Raw genomic sequence first — 19,754 nt, 5'->3', positions numbered from 1 at the left:
CAATCCAAAGAAGAAGGCAGCAGTATGGCAGTAGGGAACTGGGAGACAGGACTCTGCCACAGGCTCCCTCTGTGACCCGGGGTAAATCACCATTTTTCTGTGCCTTTGTTTATCCACTTGAAAAAATGGAAATGTAGTCTTCTTTTAATTGTCTATAAAACCAGTCAACATACCCTGAAATATAAACACGCCGTCATTTAAAAATTCTTCTATCATCTAGTAAGCGACAGCCACCAATATATTTTATAAGCTTAAAATAATTAAAATCCAACCTTCTAAATAAATGATTTTGCACCACATCAGTTGTTCGGTTTTGATCTGTAGAACGTCAGCTGGCCTGTGTCTAATTTTACCAAATGCCGCAACATAACCAAGGCTGATTGTCACAGGAGTCATGGATTTTGTGATTTCCTGTTTTTTTTTCCCCCCCAGGAACTCTGAGACTCCTTATTTTCCCACTGCTCCAGCTCCTGCTCCCCACACAGCAGTGGCTGAATATGCTCCTGTGGTTCTAGAGACCTAGAACCTTTGCGCATGTGTGCAGGAGTGGAGTGGTGGGGCGGCAGGGGAGCAAAAAGAGAGAGAGAAGGGGGCTGGGAAGTTCTGCAGCAGACCAATAACTTGAGGAACTGAGGATGGTACCTCTCCCGCAGACCTGGCTCTTAACGTAGCTCAAGATCTGGTTCAAAAGACAAATACTTTCAAATTGTTCTCTTTCCAGCCCTGCTCCTCTTCTGTTCCGGGAGCGCTACCTTTTCCTCCTTTCTAACAACAAATGCCATGACTTTCCCATAAATTTTTTTGCCAGGAAAACAACCAATATTAATCATAACTCTGCTTTGCCTTATGTTGCCTAAAAAGGATCCTACGGTATTGGCATGCCAGAAGCAATATTCTCTGCAACTGCAAAATAACTAAGAAACGGAAGCAGGTTTCCCAGTGGTAGCTGTGTTAATCTGTATCAGCAAAACCCCCGAGCATGCCCAAATAAATTTGTTACTCTCTAAGGTGCCACGAGGACTCCTCTTTTTTTTAAGCAATGGAAGGTGTCTTAAGCATACACTTCAAGGGAAAAGAGAAATCTAACAACTTTAGTTATGGCAAAAAGTCCTTCTCCGACAAAAAGACAAAACAGAAAAAGATACTAAAACTTCGGTCTGTAATTTCTAGGTGCCACAGATTAATCCGCAAGTCATCTGCAGATAGGTATGTTTCATAATCACTATTGATGGAGATAGAGTTGATGTGATACGTGTGAGCATTTGCAAATATTCTTCGCGGACTGGCTTCAACCATAAGATCCATGGGTCTGAATACTGGCACCTGCAAAATACAAGAAAACACAAAACATAAGCTGTGCATGTAATACAGATAAATGTGTACTGCCAGCCACCCATCCAATGCACCCATGCACCTCCACCAGCCTGACAAACAAGAACCCTGAAGTCATTTCAAAAATCGATGTCCTATGCATAGTAGGCAAGGAACTGCTGGAGTACAGTATGTGGGACACCATAGAAAACTCACGGTTAATAGCACTGTACAAAGGATGGTCTTGTAGCGAAAGACTGGCACATGGAGTCAGGAGTTCTGACTTCTATTGCCAGCTGAGCCACAGACCTATCTATATGGGACCTTGAGAAAGTCACTCAACTGCCTCTGCCTTAGATCCCGATCTATTAAATGAGGCTAAATACTTACCTACCCTCAGACGGTGACTCTGAGAACTATCACACTAGACAGAGGAGCTACTCACCCGTAGTGTTGTAACTGTAGAAGGGTCCCTATACCGCCCATCTTCTTCCTTCAAGTTATAGCCCTCCGGTCTTTTGTCCCTTTCACTAATTTTCCATAACTTTATTGTTTTATCTGAAATAAATATATTAAAATAGATATATATTAAAATATATTAAATTCTCAGTTTAAAAAAGCATAAACAAACTTTGATGCTAGTCAAAGCTGAGTATGCTGTAAGTAAGGACAGAAAGAGGAGCAGAAAATTTGAGATTCATTCTACACAGCTTTATTCTGCTTTCAAGCTTACTGTGTACAATAAAACAAACAAACAAACTTACCATTTGTAGACAATAAAAACTGAGCAGCATTTTTCTGGGGTAACCACCGAATTTTGTTGATCTTTTCTTCAATTTCTAAACTTTTCAAGTAGTCAAATTCTGGTTCATGGCTTTGAAAAGTACTGTAAACATTGTATTCCCCTCTGCTGAGGCTCTGGATTTTGTTCTAAAGAGAGAGAAAAGATTTGTTTCTGAGAATTATATGATTAAGGCTTATATGCAGTGCACGTGTACCAAGCTTGTAGGGGGGATGTTTACACAGAGTGCATACGTAGACTAATGGTTCGAACAGGAGACTGGTAGCCAGGACTATGCCTGCCTCGGCCAGTCTTGTTGTATATCCTCTGACAAGCTGCAACTTCTCTGTGTCTCGTTTTTCCAATTCTACAAAATGGATGCAACAAGCCTCATCCATTTCACAAGGGTCTGGGTAAAGTTTCAGCACCACAGAAGTGCCGAGTACATACTGTTACTTTTGATATGGCACAAAGACGGTATAGTTGTGCAGACACTTGATTTTAACCAATCCCCCCTTTGCACTCACTCAGCTTTCTCAGTTTTCTTTTTGGGCTGTCATTTTCTATGCTTTGTTTCAATGTGATCAATGTTTAAAGTTTCAGAAAAAAAATCCTTCAGTCATTTAATCTACTCGTGCACAATTTACAACATAGTTACTTGCCCCCTGTAAATAACTCAAAAAAGCTGAACTTTGAATCTTCTAACTTTGCAAATAAGCAGCCCTCAGAGCTAAGAAACTGTCAGTAAGTTTTTTAAAATTATGTTAGCGTCTCATCCAGCCCACAGAATATGTAGTTTCCTAGGGAGTATAGTCCCCAAAGTCTCCAGAAGACACTCTCTGCTGCACATCGGGTTAATCTACTCTGAGGAAGACTGACCTGCTACTCAAGTTGTGAGAATCCCAAACGCAACCACAGTGCAAGCCAGATATAAATATATATAAATCAGCTCTTCCACCCCTGAACAGTCTTAGTTCCTGTTTTCTTAGAAACCCCTTTTCCTTCCTTTTGGGAAGCTACGCTGGAAAAAAAGAGAAGAAGTCAAAGCTTCTACAGTGAAATCTCAAAGTTACAAACAAAAGAGTTACGAACTGACCAGTCAACCACACACCTCATTTGGAACCAAAAGTATGCCATCAGGCAGCACAAGTGACAAAACAACAACAAAAATATGCAAATACAGTCCAGTACTGTGTTAAGCATAAACTACTTAAAAAAAAGGGGAAACAGCACTTTTCTTCTGCATAGTAAAGTTTCAAAGCTGTATTAAGTCAATGTTCAATTGTAAACTCTGGAAAGAACAACCATTAGGTTTTGTTTGGAGTTACAAGCCACCTCCATTCCTGAAGTGTTCCTAACTCTGAGGTTCCACTGTACCACCTTTAGCCAGCATAGCTTTAATATTAAAACCACACCTGTGATTGACAGCCTATGCTATGAGGGCACCCTGGATGGATGGAAGAGCTGCCTGGAATGATGGGAAGCCTCAAATCTTACACAGGCTGCTGCTCCCCCGGCTAAAAAGCTTTTTTTTAATGTAATGATTTCTTAAAGGCACTCTCACACTGGAGAAATTTGACCTCCTCTTATGCGAAAAGTGACCAGGAAGAAACAGTTCACAGCTGAGCACACCGCTAGCTTCAAAACTTGTGTGGTTTCATATCCCACTAGGTTCTAGCAATCCCACCATCACCATCTTAGGTTGACAGGTGAATCATGCCTTTGCTGTGATGAGCTCTGGGTTGTGAAATTTGTTCCTCCCTTTATATATGACTCAGGTCCTTTCATCCACAAATTGTGCCCCTAAATTATCTCCTGGTATGATCATTACTGGCCCCAAACACATTATATTTTCCAAATCCCTCTCTCTTATACCACATCCTTACATTTTAATGCAGGCGAGGAGTTATTAGAATTTATCATGTTGTAGAGTAAGCCAGGAGCAAGGAGAAGAAAGCTGCCTTAGAAGTCACGCTATTTAGCACCAGAATACTGAACCACGCCCACCAATTATTTTGGCCTTCCCATCCTAGAAAGAGGAAGGAACTTGCTGCTGTGCTTCAGTCATGCCTAACAAGTTAAGCAGGGTCAAGCAGTCAGTACACTGAATGGGAGATTTCCAAGGCAAAGCTATGGTGCTGTAGGATGTGCTGGTCATGATTCAGTCGCGTTCTCTACTTCGAGTCAATACTAAACTCAATGATTCATACTGACAAAAACTTGTTTGTGGATTAATAAAAAAATACACAGGACTAGAGGGTACTATAATGTAAGAGACACCATCTTTAGCATGAAAAGCAAAAGGTCTTTGGAGTCATTTTGGATATCATAGAACTAAACATAAAAAAGCAAGAGGTATAAGCAAACCCGTCCCTCTAACTAGGGACGAATTCCAACTAGGATAATTGCAGTCCTCCTCCATGAGTTCCTCGTGAAGTTTCAATTGGATACAACATTCATTTCCTGTCCTAGCTTATGTAACATTTTTTGCTTTATACTGTTGAACAGTTGCCACATCCCAACTCAAGAGATGGTAGCATTTCAGTGGTAGATGAAGTTACACATGCTTGTATAACGATACAGAGGAATCACATTTCAGCGACGCTCTCTACATGTTATAAAGAACTCTGGAATGCTCTGTGTCTGATGCAAGGTGCAATATGAACCTAAGATATATTACAAAATACTGCTGTGTAAATAACCGCATTTATGAAACAACTCCTGCCAAGGTCACACACGAGTAGTTACAAAATAATAAATTCTGGTGTATTATTAAGGCATCCATTTTTCTGAACTTATTCCCTGGAATCTCAGGAAAGTAGTCAACATATATGCTCCCAAAGCTCTATTTTAAAAGGTAGATTTTCTGCTCTTCGCCACTGATGTATTTCTGTGGTCCCCATCACCAGAGTGTGACTCCTGAACACAAATGAATTAATCTCCAGAATGTTCATGTGAAGTAGGAATTATCTGCCTTCTACAGATGGGGGGAAAAAACGGAGGCTAAATGACTTGCCCAAGGCCACATATGAAGTCTGTGGCAGAACTGGGAACTGAAGGAGAGGTTACTTACCTGTAGAGTAGCTGGAGTTCTTCAAAATGGTTTGTACGTATGGACACTGTTGAGATGGACTGAGCCCTAACCGACGCGGAGTCACTCGAGGCGGGGGATGCACTCCAGATTCGTCATAATAAGGTAAGATGCACCTTGAAACTCACTTTGGCAGTCTGAGTAGAAATTGGTTGCCCCTTCACCCTTTCAGCAAAGGAGATAAAGAGTCTGGGAGAGGCCCTGGAGGGACTTATTCTATCAAGGAAGATGGCAGGAGCCTCTCACACTTCCAGAGTATGAAGACTAGCCTCTTCTCTTGGGATGAGGCTTGGTGTAAAATACTGGGAGTCGAACGCCCTGACTGATGTGGAATTGTGATATGACTGAGATAGGCAGCGAGGATGCGGATGTAAGGTCACTTTGTCATGGTAGAAAGTTGTCTAAGAGTAGGTCACAGCCAGGAGTGCCCCTTGCTCTCCTACTCTCCTGTCCGAAGTTATGGTTATGAAGTTTTGAAAGACAAATGAAGAAATGAACAGCTGCCCATGGGTTCAAATGGAGATTAACTCAGGGTGTTCAGAACTAGGATAAGGTTCCAGGGTGGAGTTGGCGCCTTGTCGTGAAGGAAAAGGTTAGACAAACATTTAAAAATTCAGGCTGCACTAGAGTGAGCAAAAACAGAAAAACCTTCATCAGGTGAGTGAAAGTCTCTAATGGCAACTAGGAGGACCCTAATGGAACTGAGTAACAAACCTTGGAGTTCTGTAATTAATCAGTCAGTTGATTATGTCTTTGAGGAGATAAGGCTCAATGGGCAAGCCAGGTTTGGAAACACTTCCACTTTTGCAGGTAGGTTTTCCTCAGGACAGATTTTCTACTGCTCAGGAATAGTCTTAACTTCAGGAAAACAGTTCAGTTCTACATCTGAGAACTACTGAGGAGCCAAACCTTGAGGTGCGGTGAAGAGATGTTGGGGTGGGGGTCATGGTGCCTGATATCCGGGTCAGGAGAGCCGCCGTGAGTGGACAGCAAAGATGCACCTACAGAGAAAGGGGCAAAGTAGATTTGGGAACAAGTAGATTTGTGGCCATAACCTCTCCTCAAGTACAAGCAATGGAGCACCACATTGGACAGCATTACAAAGAGATCTATCTCCAGGAGGCCCCAGAGCTGCCATATGCTCCAAAAAACCAAACTGCTGAAGATCACTTGTGGTGTTCGTCAAAGTGCCTGCTCATGGAGTCTGCTATGGTGTTTTTCAGAGTCATCTGGCCATCTGAAACGAGGGACTGAAACTGCTCTTTGGGCTTAAGGCAAAGGATCAAAAAAAATGTTTAAAAGTATAGAAAATTATATTTTGCCATCAAGGACTGATAGTTCATGATCCTAAACCAGAGAGCAGATGATGAATAGCTCTTTTGGCTTAAGAGGTCAACATGCTTGTGCATTTGTCCGAGACAGTCGATTTGAAGCAAGCTTGTTGATTGTTCTCGTCGAGGCTGCCCACAACCAAGGAGCTGGGGGTGTCCGCCATGCAGGCTACTGAAAATAGTGCCTCATTAGGGTCCATGAGTTCCTCGTGGCTGTGGCCTCAGGAGAAAGGGGAAGGTGTTGAAGGCCCCTTAGAAGAGTCGCTGTGTCTGCAGGCTTCCGCTGCCGGTACCAATGACTGCGCCATTTGGTGCAGTTTGCTAGAAGACTTCTCAACGCGAGGTGTACCTGAAGTATTTTTGATGGGTACCAGTATCTCGGTACCAAGGCCTGCAGGAATCTTAGCAGCACTTTTACCGGGTATCTCCTTCCCTGGCCTCAGAGATGACTTTCCTCTCCTTTTGGAGTCTGTCTCCGGGAAATGGGTTTTCTTCATTTTGGGATGTGTTGTTTCCTAAGCTGCCCCATAGTCTCTGCATACCAAGGCTGAAGTCACCAGTGCAGTCTGAGCGGTAGAGGCCTATGCACTTGGGATGAGGAAATAAAGAATTGGACCCCACCAGCCTCAAGGAACACTCCATCCAGAGAAGCTTCAAACTTCCCTCAGCTTCTGCAATGCCTTAAATCCAGAGCAGGCCTTGCACTCAGATGGGATGTGAAACTCTCCAAGGCAGCAGAGGCAACTGGAATGCCCATTGCTGAGGGGGAAAGAACTGTGACAGGTCTGGCAGGCTTTGAAACCCAGTGTCTTTGGCATATCCGCCGCTGTCAGGGAGACTGCAGACAAACAAAGGCTGAGTGTGAAGGCGGCCCTGGCCGCAAAAAGAAAATTGGGGGCTGGGGGGGGGGGGGGGGGGGGGGGGGGCTCCAAAAAACACACATCTATGCTTAAAACGTACAAGAAAACAACTAAAGACCAAAACAAAATAAAATGCTAAAAAACCCACAGAATAACATGGTATCTGAAAAGCTAACAGCAGACACCACACGGCTCTCTCTCAAGTTGAAGGTAACTGAGAAGGAACTGGAGGCTGTATATCCTTGCACAGGAGCCTGAGGTTGCATAGGGCACAGGCACTGACACTGCTAACTAAAATCGCCGATCAAAAGTGCACAGGTGCGCTCACATCCAAAGGTGGAACATGCCCATAGGGACTGTAACTTGAAGAAGAACCTAGATCTCCTGAGTCAGAATCCAGTTTCTTCACCACAAAACATTTACTCCTTGTATTCAAAGATAACTGGAACTGGCATGGAGCCAAGGTGCAGATGCTGGCTTGATGCACATTAAATTTAAGCAAATATTTACCCAGTAACTGTTCAGATTAAGACACACACACCCGTTAATAAATAACACTCTGTATTGAAAACAGGAAGTCTGCATAAACACACAGAAAGGTACTCAACTACACAAGACCAACGGCAGCACCTGCCTTTCTGACAGCTCTCTGAGGATATCCTAGCCAGTCACACTGGACTCTGATCTTCAGTCATGCCAGTGACCGGAAATTAAGGGGAGCTTTTCAGAGCAGCTGAGCATTAAAATCAAGTATTCAGTGACTTCCACTTCCTTAAACAGATCCTAACTTGTAACCAGAATTGCTAGACTACGAACAAGTTGCTGCTTATCCCCACCTCTCCAAGACCGTTCTGATATTTAAACAGGGCAAGATTCCATATCCTGCAAGTTCAGTCATCTGAATTTTCACCACTTCAGTGGCCCATAAAACAACTGAGGCAATGTTCTCTTCTGATGCAGCATAATGATGCAACACATAAGGGTGCAACAGAATTTGTCCCACCACAAAGGTGACAACTCATAGCCAAAAAAGTTGCAAAAGCAGTTAAACCCCTAGTGGGTTGGTCCTGGGGATTCCAAGTGGACAAAAATGAGCTGGATCCAGACAGTGCTGGCAGTGAAGAAAAGCTGATTTAGGAAGGAAGCTTCCTGAACCAAATCACTGAGGATAAATGGTGAAGGAAACTTCTTTGGGAAAGCCACGAAGAACTTTAAAATCCTAGAACTGTACAGCCTTACACTGCTTAAAAGGACTAGCTTTTCTGTGATGCCCCAGGAATCGTCAGATAAGAAATCAGAATATTTGCTATGCAGTGAAAATGTTTCAGTTGTATAGGCTGTTGCCAGGCCAGCTGCAAAAATAAGAACTAAACGTGTGAAAGAGAGGCTATTTTGACCCCAATGAAAGAATGTACTTCTAATTATTGTTTAATCCTATTGTTGTATACTCTTTTAGGGGTGGTGATTTTAAAAGGTAAAATTGATTTTAGGACAGGGCTAATCCTGGGTTTTTAATATTTGTATTTGTTTTACTAAGTTGTGTTGATGTAAAGTTTGTGTTTACATTTATATTTATATTTACGGTATTATGCACAATGGTCTAAGGCTAAGGTGCTACATCAATAAATTTGAATGGGTCAGAGATCTAGGATTCATGGGTTATTCAATTTATTCTGCATTAATAGATTATGGTACAGAACTACAAGAGTCAACTATAAAGATAACCTATCTAGGGAAGTCAAGATTAGCTGTTTAGTCCTTTAGATGGTAATAATTAAAGTTTCTTGGACACTAGCCTGTATAAAGGCTATTTATTTAGCATATCTATATTCATAAAAGCATAAATCTGCAGTGAATTTCACATTACAGTATAGCCAACAGAAGATTATATTAAGGACATCCTGCATTTTACATTACATTACAACCATAATCCAGCTAAACAAAATTACTATAAGGCTACTTGTCCTGACCAAAGTCAGGTAAACTCCACTAGATGGCACTAACTGACCCTGGTGATTTATTTGCCTAAGACAAGTTTCAATTCTGCACAGGCTGGAAGCAAACAAGTTGTTGCAGGCAGTGGAAGAACCACCTCCTTCGAGAATGGCAAAATTCTCATTGCTTAGGACTTTTACAACTAGACTGAATGAACACTAGGAAGTGTCCTCTCGGAAATCCACCCCGTATTGACAGGGAGATAAAAGGGACTCTTACTCCTCCTCCTACTTCTTTGACACTCAAGCCAGTCTGAAACCTATTTGTCTATTTCCTGCGGACTATACAACTCAATCATACAGGTCATTACAAATATTTTTAATGTTTAGCAGCTTTTAAAAAAACCTTATAGGTAAGGTAGTTTTGGCTCATGATGTGGTCACAATTATGGCAAGATTAAGTAAATTAGTTATACCTCTCTGAAGAGGCATGGTCTAAGTATAGATTAGGGCCTCAAGCACTGCCTAACTCTAATGCCAGCTCCAAGTGGTCTAATTCCAATGCCGACTCTGTGCAGCCTCTGCTAAATCAAACTTCCTACCTCAGCTCCCCTACCTTTAAAATGGGAATATGTACCCCACCAGCATACTGGGAGGATTGTTTGTGGAGTGCTATGAAGACAAAAGCACTATGCAAGTACTGATTATTACATGGATAAAAGAATGCCATCAGTTCCATATCTTAACTGGGGTGGGATTTTCAGAAGTGCCGAAGTGATTTAGGAGTACAAGTCCCATTCACTTAATTGGATTTATGCTCCCAATTCACTCAGGCACTTTTGAAAATGCCACTAATTTAATAGGCTGTGACATTCTGAACCAAACATCGGTGCAGAAGTTAACAAACATGCTGTGGGAGCAGAGGGATCAAATCTTAAAGTCCTTCCAAAAGCACATCCTTTGTCTATCTACAAAATGTCTCTAAATGGTATCAGTGATGAGCAGCTTCCCTCTGGTTTTGACTATTAGCTAAGCTACTCACTAGCTTTGAAGCTGGTCTGGAAGAATTTCAAAATACAGCCTCAAATCTGCATCTCAAATTGTTACCCACCTGAATATAATAATACAACTATTAAGATATTTATTAATTTCTATTAACTAAAAAGCAGACCGTGATTTGCTTGTCAAGTAGATTAATACGCCTCTCTACTGCTTATATCCACGCACAAAAACAAAGTTTACTTATTTTAATATGAATGCAATGACTTTCATAAGCAGACACTTCCAAAGAGGCCAACACTGACAATGACCTGCTTTACCCTTTAAAGATTTAACAAAAGGCTCTTAAGCCAAGAGATTCTACACTATTTTGTTGAATAGAAGTAAGCCTATTCTATTGGATAGTCATTTCCACAGCTCAGAGCTTGTGACATATTCACGGAGCTTAAATGAAGTCAGAATTTCCACCTAAGAAAATCAGGGCAGCAAGATTCTTTTTTTTTTTAAATTTAATACAGAGAAGACACCACTATCTAATATTAGTCACTGGTGCAAGAGATGGAAAGCATTCTGTACCTGATGCAAATAGATTTTGTGGGGGACAACAGCCATACACACACACACACACACACCCCCAGACCCAGATCTCAACTAAATACAGTACAGTATACATGAAAAATATAACTTGGAGGGTAGTAATGTACACATTGTTCGTAAGTCTTGATCCCTTCTTACTAGCGGACTTACACACGCATATATATTTTTTCCAGAATAGGAAAGACAGATCCATATCGGCATCATTTGAAGGTATTTTCCCCCATGCTCTTATTTTTATCCCTCCTTAACGACATATGGGCAGTCATCTGATGTTTAATTCACAATGTGTTCAATACTGCATATAAAGTTATGTCTTTAATTCAGACAATTAGTATATCCGTCGAAAACTCTTTGACAATCACATGCTTTTCAACTGCTTTACATTGCTTCAAGAGGGGGGTGAAAGTCACCTATGTGCTTTGTATAATTTCTATTGCATACTATTCTTGCCACCCAAGTTCTCCAGTCCCCGGTGCTATTAGTTTTAAATACCCCAGAGAAGTAATGCCAGAATCAATTTATTAGTGTTTGTAACACACTGTGAGAGCCACAGATGAAAGGCCCTACAGAAGGGCTAAGTATTATGACGGTCTCTCATTTGAAAATTATTCAGAACAAGGATAGAGTTAAAGGATTGGAATAAATACTTGATGTATATGAACTTGTCTTCAACCCTTGCAATTATTCATCAACAATAGGATCTCACTCATCCGCAGACTTTATAATTTGCAGAGTGGCTGTGTCTCCTCACTCCTCAGCAAACATTTAAAAGCCTCCAAGGCAGTGAAATTTCACTGCATGACTTCATTATTTTTACAGGGTATATTACAGTACATGTTGAAGTCTTAAAAATAAAATACAAATTGCCAAATCAGTCAAGTTCATTGCAATGCACTATGGTTGTTTTATTGTGGTTACTCGAATTCACAGAATGCAGTAATTTTCAGTGAGCCTTAGTCAATGTATAGTTCTAGATTTAAATATCACTAAGCTTCGAGTTAAATCAGAAGCCAGAGAGATTACATTACATTCAGTAGCAAAAAGTCCATGTCAATCTGTGAGCCATGCTAAAAGGGTCAAGAGCCAGTGGCAGATTTAACTTTGGGGCAGTGTCTGATCAAAGGGAAATTTGGTTAATAGGTAGGGTTGCCAATTTTGATTGGACATATTCCTGGAGGTGTCATCACATGAGATCGTCTTGAATGAAAGATTCATGTTTAATTCCTGGAGACTTCAGGATAATCCTGGAGGGTTGGGCAACTCTATTAACAAGAAATTGCTTTGTCAGCCAACTCTAGGATAATGAGAGAAGGCACTGACACGCAAAGTTCTGCCAACAAGCCATGGGAATTCATTTAAGGACAGGATAATTAGATACAGTACCAAGGGACAAAAAAATCTTATTAACATCCTCTACGCCTCTCCATCTGAAGTCAATGTATTACACAATGTATTAGTGATAATACTGTTCCATCCTCAAAAACACTTCACTCTCCAAAACTCCCCCTGAAGGCAATATTCCCATTTTACAAGTGGGAAACTGAGGCTGAGTGCCTTGCTCAAAACCAAAAAGTGTCTCAAAACCAAGCTTAGAACTTCCTTGATCATCTTCCTATGTTCAGAGAAATATAGCTTTGCATGAATCCCATTCATTTTTGAAATAAGGAAAGGAGGACTTGTGGAACCTTAGAGACTCAAATTTATTTGAGCATAAGCTTTCGTGAGCTACAGCTCACCTCATCGGATGCATTCAGTGGAAAATACAGTGGGGAGATTTATATACACAGAGAACATGAAACAGGGTGTTAGCATACACACTGTAACGAGAGTGATCAGATAAGGTGAGCTATTACCAGCAGGAGAGCAGGAGGGTGGGGGGGAGAGAGAGAGAGAGAGACACCTTTTGTAGTGATAATCAAGGTGGGCCATTTCCAGCAGTTGACAAGAACGTCCGAGCCCTGGTGTACACTAGGAGTTGAGGTCGAATTTAGCAGCATTAAATCGATTTAACCCTGCACCCGTCCACACGACGAAGCCCTTTTTTTCAACTTAAAGGGCTCTTAAAATCGATTTCTTTACTCCCCCCCGACAAGGGGATTAGCGCTGAAATCGGCCTTGCCGGGTCGAATTTGGGGTACTGTGGACGCAATTACACGGTATTGGCCTCCGGGAGCTACCCCAGAGTGCTCCATTGTGACCGCTCTGGACAGCGCTCTCAACTCAGTTGCACTGGCCAGGTAGACAGGAAAAGGCCCGCTAACTTTTGAATTTCAATTTCCTGTTTGGCCAGCGTGGCAAGCTGCAGGTGACCACGCAGAGCTCATCAGCAGAGGTGACCATGATGGAGTCCCGGAATCGCAAAAGAGCTCCAGCATGGACTGAAGGGGAGGTACGGGCTCTGATCGCTGTATGGGGAGAGGAATCCGTGCTATCAGAACTACGTTCCAGTTTTCGAAATGCCAAAACATTTGTCAAAATCTCCCAGAGCGTGAAGGACAGAGGCCATAACAGGGACCCAAAGCAGTGCCGCGTGAACCTTAAGGAGCTGAGGAAAGCCTACCAGAAAACCAAAGAGGCAAACAGCCGCTCCGGGTCAGAGCCCCAAACATGCCGCTTCTATGGTGAGCTGCATGCCATTTTCGGGGGTTCAGCCACCACTACCCCAGCCGTGTTGTTTGACTCCTTCAATGGAGATGGAGGCAACAGAGAAGCAGGTTTTGGGGATGAGGAAGATGATGATGATGAAGTTGTAGACAGCTCACAGCAAGCAAGCGGAGAAACCGGTTTTCCCGACAGCCAGGAACTGTTTCTCACCCTGGATCTGCAGCCAGTACCCCCCGAACCCACCCAAGGCTGCCTCCCGGACCCGCCAGGCAGAGAAGGGACCTCTGGTGAGCGTACCTTTTAAAATACTATACATGGTTTAAAAGCAAGCATGTTTAATGACTAATTTGTCCTGGCATTTGCAGCTCTCCTGGATGTACTCCCAAAGCCTTTGCAAAAGGTTTCTGGGGAGGGGAGCCCTATTCCATCCACCATGGTAGGACAATACCCCTCCCGGCTAGTAGCAGGTACTCGGGAATCATTGTAGAACAAAGCATTGCAGTGTATGTTTGCTGGCGTTCAAACAACATCCGTTCTGTATCTCTGTGTTATCCTCAGGAGAGTGATATCATTCATGGTCACCTGGTTGAAATAGGGTGCTTTTCTTAAGGGGACATTCAGGGGTGCCCGTTCCTGCTGGGCTGTTTGCCTGAACAAAAATGTTCCCCGCCGTTAACCATGCGCGGGGGGGGGAGGCAAAATGTGACCTTGGAACGAAAGCACATGTGCTAGGTATGTAATGTTAACAGCAAGGTTTACCATGAAAGAGTGTACCCATTTTTCTATAAAATGTGTCTTTTTAAATAACACTGTCCCTTTTTTTTTCTCCACCAGCTGCATGTGTTTCAAGGATCACAGGATCTTCTCCTTCCCAGAGGCTAGTGAAGATTAGAAGGCAAAAAAAAAAAAAAAAAAAACACGCACTTGCGATGAAATGTTCTCTGAGCTCACATGCTGTCCTCCCACACTGACAGAGCACAGATGAATGCATGGAGGCAGACAACGTCAGAGTGCAGGAAAAGCACAAAATGACCGGGAGGAGAGGTGGTGGGCTGAAGAGAGGGCTGAATGATGAGAGGAGGCAGGATTCAATGCTGAGGCTGCTGGAGGATCAAACTAATATGCTCCAGCATATGGTTGAGCTGCAGGAAAGGCAGCTGGGCCACAGACCACCGCTACAGCCCCTGTGTAACCAACCGCCCTCCTCCCCAAGTTCCACAGCCTCCTCACCCAGATGCCCAAGAACACGGTGGGGGAGCCTCCAGCCAGCCAGCCGCTCCACCCCAGAGGATGGCCCAAGCAACAGAAGGCTGGCATTCAATAAGTTTTAAACTTTTAAAGTGCTGTGTGGCCTTGTCCTTCCCTCCTCCACCACTCCTCCTGGGCTACCTTGGCAGGTATCCCTCTATTTGTGTGATGAATTAAGAAAGAATGCATGAATGTGAAGCAACAACAACTTTATTGCCTCTGCAAGCGGTGATCGATGGGACGAAGGGAGGGTGGTTAGCTTACAGGGAAGTAGAGTGAACCAAGGGGCGGGGGGGGGGCGTTCATCAAGAAGAAACAAACACAACTTTCACACCGTACCTGGCCAGTCATGAAACTGGTTTTCAAAGCTTCTCTGAGGCACACTGCGCCCTCCTGTGCTCTTCTAACCGCCCTGGTGTCTGGCTGCGCGTAACCAGCGGCCAAGCCATTTGCCTCAACCTCCCACCCCGCCATAAACGTCTCCCCCTTACTCTCACAGATATTGTGGAGCGCACAGCAAGCAGTAATAACAATGGGAATATTGGTTTCGCTGAGGTCTAACCGAGTCAGTAAACTGCGCCAGCGCGCTTTTAAATGTCCAAATGCACATTCTACCGCCATTCTGCACTTGCTCAGCCTGTAGTTGAACAGCTCCTGACTACTGTCCAGGCTGCCTGCGTACGGCTTCATGAGCCAGGGCATTAAGGGGTAGGCTGGGTCCCCAAGGATAACTATAGGCATTTCAACATCCCCAACTGTTATTTTCTGGTCTGGGAATGAAGTCCCTTCCTGCAGCTTTTGAAACAGACCAGAGTTCCTGAAGATGCGAGCGTCATGTACCTCTCCCAGCCATCCCACGTTGATGCTGGTGAAACGTCCCTTGTGATCCACCAGTGCTTGCAGCACTATTGAAAAGTACCCCTTGCGGTTTATGTACTCGCCCGCTTGGTGCGCCGGTGCCAAGATAGGGATATGGGTTCCGTCTATCGCCGCACCACAGTTAGGGAATCCCATTGCAGTAAAGCCATCCACTATGACCTGCACATTTCCCAGGGTCACTACCCTCGATATCAGCAGATCTTTGATTGCGTTGGCTACTTGCATCACAGCAGCCTCCACGGTAGATTTGCCCACTCCAAATTGATTCCCGACTGACCGGTAGCTGTCTGGCATTGCAAGCTTTCACAGGGCTATTGCCACTCGCTTCTCAACTGTGAGGGCTGCTCTCATCTTGGTATTCATGCGCTTCAGGCAGGGGAAAGCAAGTCACAAAGTTCCATGAAAGTGCCCTTATGCATGCGAAAGTTTCGCAGCCACTGGGAACTGTCCCCGACCTGCAACACTATGCGGTCCCACCAGTCTGTGCTTTTTTCCCGAGCCCAGAATCAGAGTTCCACCGCATGAACCTGTCCCATTAGCACCATGATACCCGCATTGCCAGGGCCCGTGCTTTGAGAGAAGTCTGTGTCTATGTCCTCATCACTCTCGTCACCACGCTGAGGTCGCCTACTCGCCCAGTTTCGCTTTGCGAGGTTCTGGTGCTGCATATACTGCTGGATAATGCGTGTGGTGTTTAATGTGCTCCTAATTGCCAAAATGATCTGAGCGGGCTCCATGCTTGCCGTGGTCTGGCGTCTGCACAGAAAAAAGGCGCTGAACGATTGCCTGCCATTGCTCTGACGGAGGGAGGGGCGACTGACGACATGGCTAACAGGGTTGGCTTACAGGGAATTAAAATCTACAAAGGGGGTGGCTTTACATCAAGGACAAACAAAAACAACTGTCACACAAAATGGCCCCCTCAAGGGCTGAACTCAAAACCCTGGGTTTAGCAGGCCAGTGCTCAACCCACTAAGCTATCCCTCCCTCTGGTATTTCAGGCAGGACTGAATCTCCATTAAAGTTTTCAAGGTGCCCCGACAGACCTCACCAAAACGATTGTCGGGAACGTTGATTTCACGGGAGGTAGGGGGGAGCAAATGAATACAAAACAAACCTGGTTTGTTTCTTGTTTTGATCCACTCCATCTATCTTCTACATCTTTGGCTGGCAGCAGACGGTGCAATAGGACTGCTAGCCATCCTCATCTCCTGCCCGCCCAGCAGAAGATGATGCAATAGGACTGCCTGCACAACTGAAGAGAATGACCTGGTCGAGTCACTCCAGATTTAGTCCCTGCACCCATATCTGCCCAGGTGCTCCTGACCGACCTTACCGAGGCGGCCAGGAGCACCTCGGACACGATGACGATGGTTTTCAGGCCTATTGCACCATCTGCCGCCACAAGGCAATGGGTTGCTGCTGCTGTGTAGCAATGCAGTACCGCGTCTGCCAGCACCCAGGAGACATATGGGGACAGTGAGCCGAGCGGGCTCCATGCTTGCCATGATATGGCGTCTGCACAGGTAACTCAGGAAAAAAGGCACGAAACGATTGCCTGCCTTTGCTTTCACAGAAGGAGGGTGGGAGGGCCTGATGACATGTACCCAGAACCACCTGCGACAATGTTTTTTGCCCCATCAGGCATTGGGATCTCAACCCAGAATTCCAATGGGCAGCGGAGACTGTGGGAACCGTGGGATAACTACCCACAATGCAACAGTCCAGAAGTCGACGCTAGCCTCGGTACTGTGGAAGCACTCCGCCGAGTTAATGCACTTAGAGCATTTTGTGTGGAGACACAATCGACTATATAAAAACCATTTATAAAAAACCAACTTCTATAAATTCGACCTAATTTTGCAGTGTAGACATATCCTGAGGAACATTGGGGGGGGCGGGGGGGGGGAGGAGAGGAGGGAGATAAACATGGGGAAATAGTTTTATTTTGTGTAATGACCCATCCACTCCCAGTCTCTATTCAAGCCTAAATTAATTGTATCCAGTTTGCAAATTAATTCCAATTCAGCAGTCTCTTGTTGGAGTCTGTTTTTGAAGTTTTTTTGTTGAAGAATTGCCACTTTTAGGTCTGTAATCGAGTGACCAAAGAGACTGAAATGTTCTCCGACTGGTTTCTGAATGTTATAATTCTTGACCTCTGATTTGTGTCCATTTATTCTTTTATGTAGAGACTGTCCAGTTTGATCAAGGTTCCTGGGTTAGTGGTTCTGTTGGGTGGTATGTGGTTGCTGGTGAATATTTGCTTCAGGTTGGGGGGGCTGTCTGTAAGCAAGGACTGGCCTGTCTCCCAAGATCTGTGAGAGTGATGCGTCATCCTTCAGGATAGGCTGTAGATCCTTGATGATGCGTTGGAGAGGTTTTAGTTGGGGGCTGAAGGTGACGGCTAGTGGCGTTCTGTTATTTTCTTTGTTGGGCCTGTCCTGTAGTAGGTGACTTCTGGGTACTCTTCTGGCTCTGTCAATCTGTTTCTTCACTTCAGCAGGTGGGTACTGTAGTTGTACGAATGCTTGATAGGGATCTTGTAGGTGTTTGTCTCTGTCTGAGGGGTTGGAGCAAATGCGGTTGTATCGTAGAGCTTGGCTGTAGACGATGGATCGTGTGGTGTGGTCTGGATGAAAGCTGGAGGCATGTAGGTAGGCATAGCGGTCAGTAGGTTTCCGGTATAGGGTGGTGTTTATGTGACCATCGCTTATTAGCACCGTAGTGTCCAGGAAGTGGATCTCTTTTAGATTGGTCCAGGCTGAGGTTGATGGTGGGATGGAAATTCTTGAAATCATGGTGTAATTCCTCGAGGGCTTCTTTTCCATGGGTCCAGATGATGAAAATGTCATCAATGTAGCGCAAGTAGAGTAGGGGCGTTAGGGGACAAGAGCTGAGGAAGCGTGGTTCTTAGTCAGCCGTAAAAAAGTTGGCATACTGTGGCGCCATGCGGGTACCCATTGCAGTGCCGCTGATTTGAAGGTATACATTGTCCCCAAATGTGAAATAGTTATGGGTGAGAACAAAGTCACAAAGTTCAGCCACCAGGTTTGCCGTGACATTATCGGGGATACTGTTCCTGACGGCTTGTAGTCCATCTTCGTATGGAATGTTGGTGTAGAGGGCTTCTACATCCATAGTGGCTAGGATGGGGTTTTCAGTCATTTATGATTTCGTTTAACAGACTACTGTGTATATATGCAATGTATATATGCAATAACTTGCATTTTAAAAGTAAGAAACTTATGGCATAGGTGCATTTTCTAAGCTACCAACAGATTCTAATCTGAACAAAAGGATATTCAGTGCTTGGTTACTTAAAATAACCAGTTAACTTTAGACGTGAGCAAAATTATTACAGTAAGGAAGCAAAACTTACTCACAGTTCAAAACACAGCAGAAGGAACTTTTGTGTTTAGTTTTCGGAGAGAATTCCCTCTGCTGTTAAGACCTTTACATCGTAACTTTTAGCAGGCAGAAAAAAATCTGCTCTTAAATCACCCCAAAACAAGCTGCAAAGAAACAATGCTGACAGAAGAACCTTGACCAATTTTTGCCTGATATATATTAGTGTAAAGGGCCATCTTTGGCCACATGCTCCCGTAGAGCCACTTCTCATTTCCCAACAGCTACACTGAAACCGGCATTAAGGAACATCCCCCAAAGGCAGCAAGCTATCTGAAGTGACAACTTCAAGAGGTCCCCAAGGTTTTTAGTCAAATTTTGTTCGCACTATAAATTGTTTAGACAACCATTTAGAAACAGGACCAGACCTTTAAAGACCCTAATAATGTAATCAATTTTGATAGTTCTTTTGGTAGCTGCTTTGGAGTTTCACTGTTTATTCTCCCAGCACCTTAGAATGATCAGATACTTATTATACAGTAGAACTGCACAATTTCTCATACAAGTATACACCTTACTCCAAGAGGTCACTTGCAGACAGGGGAAGAGTTTTAATACATGACTTATTTTAAGCACAGTTAACACTCACCTCCTGCTCCTGTTGAAAGATGACAACTCTACCTCCTTTGTCTCCTGTTGCTAGTAATTCTCCAGAATGGTTAAATTCTACCGTAGAAATTATATCCGCTGCATAACCAAGAACAAAAAAAACGT

The 19,754-nt window shown here is 43.9% G+C and overlaps 1 protein-coding gene across 4 annotated transcripts in view; it reads right to left on the bottom strand.

Annotated features, from left to right (window-relative positions):
• PPP2R2A (protein phosphatase 2 regulatory subunit Balpha) overlaps positions 1-19,754 on the bottom strand; it is an 80,536-nt gene that overhangs the window by 7,397 nt on the left and 53,385 nt on the right. For all 4 annotated transcript variants that reach the window (XM_043536238.1, XM_037886165.2, XM_037886164.2 and 1 more), the window contains exons 3-6: positions 19,630-19,727; positions 2,076-2,241; positions 1,757-1,869; positions 1,146-1,323 (exon numbers count right to left, since the gene is read on the bottom strand). In XM_043536238.1, coding sequence (XP_043392173.1) covers positions 1,146-1,323; positions 1,757-1,869; positions 2,076-2,241; positions 19,630-19,727 — 555 coding nt within the window. The remainder of the gene's footprint in view (positions 1-1,145; positions 1,324-1,756; positions 1,870-2,075; positions 2,242-19,629; positions 19,728-19,754) is intronic.

This window comes from Chelonia mydas, chromosome 26 (assembly GCF_015237465.2).
Source record: "Chelonia mydas isolate rCheMyd1 chromosome 26, rCheMyd1.pri.v2, whole genome shotgun sequence".
NCBI classification, from domain to species: domain Eukaryota; kingdom Metazoa; phylum Chordata; order Testudines; family Cheloniidae; genus Chelonia; species Chelonia mydas.
The sequence above is the reverse complement of the archived record's forward strand: the minus strand, read 5'-3'. Positions and strand labels throughout refer to the sequence as shown.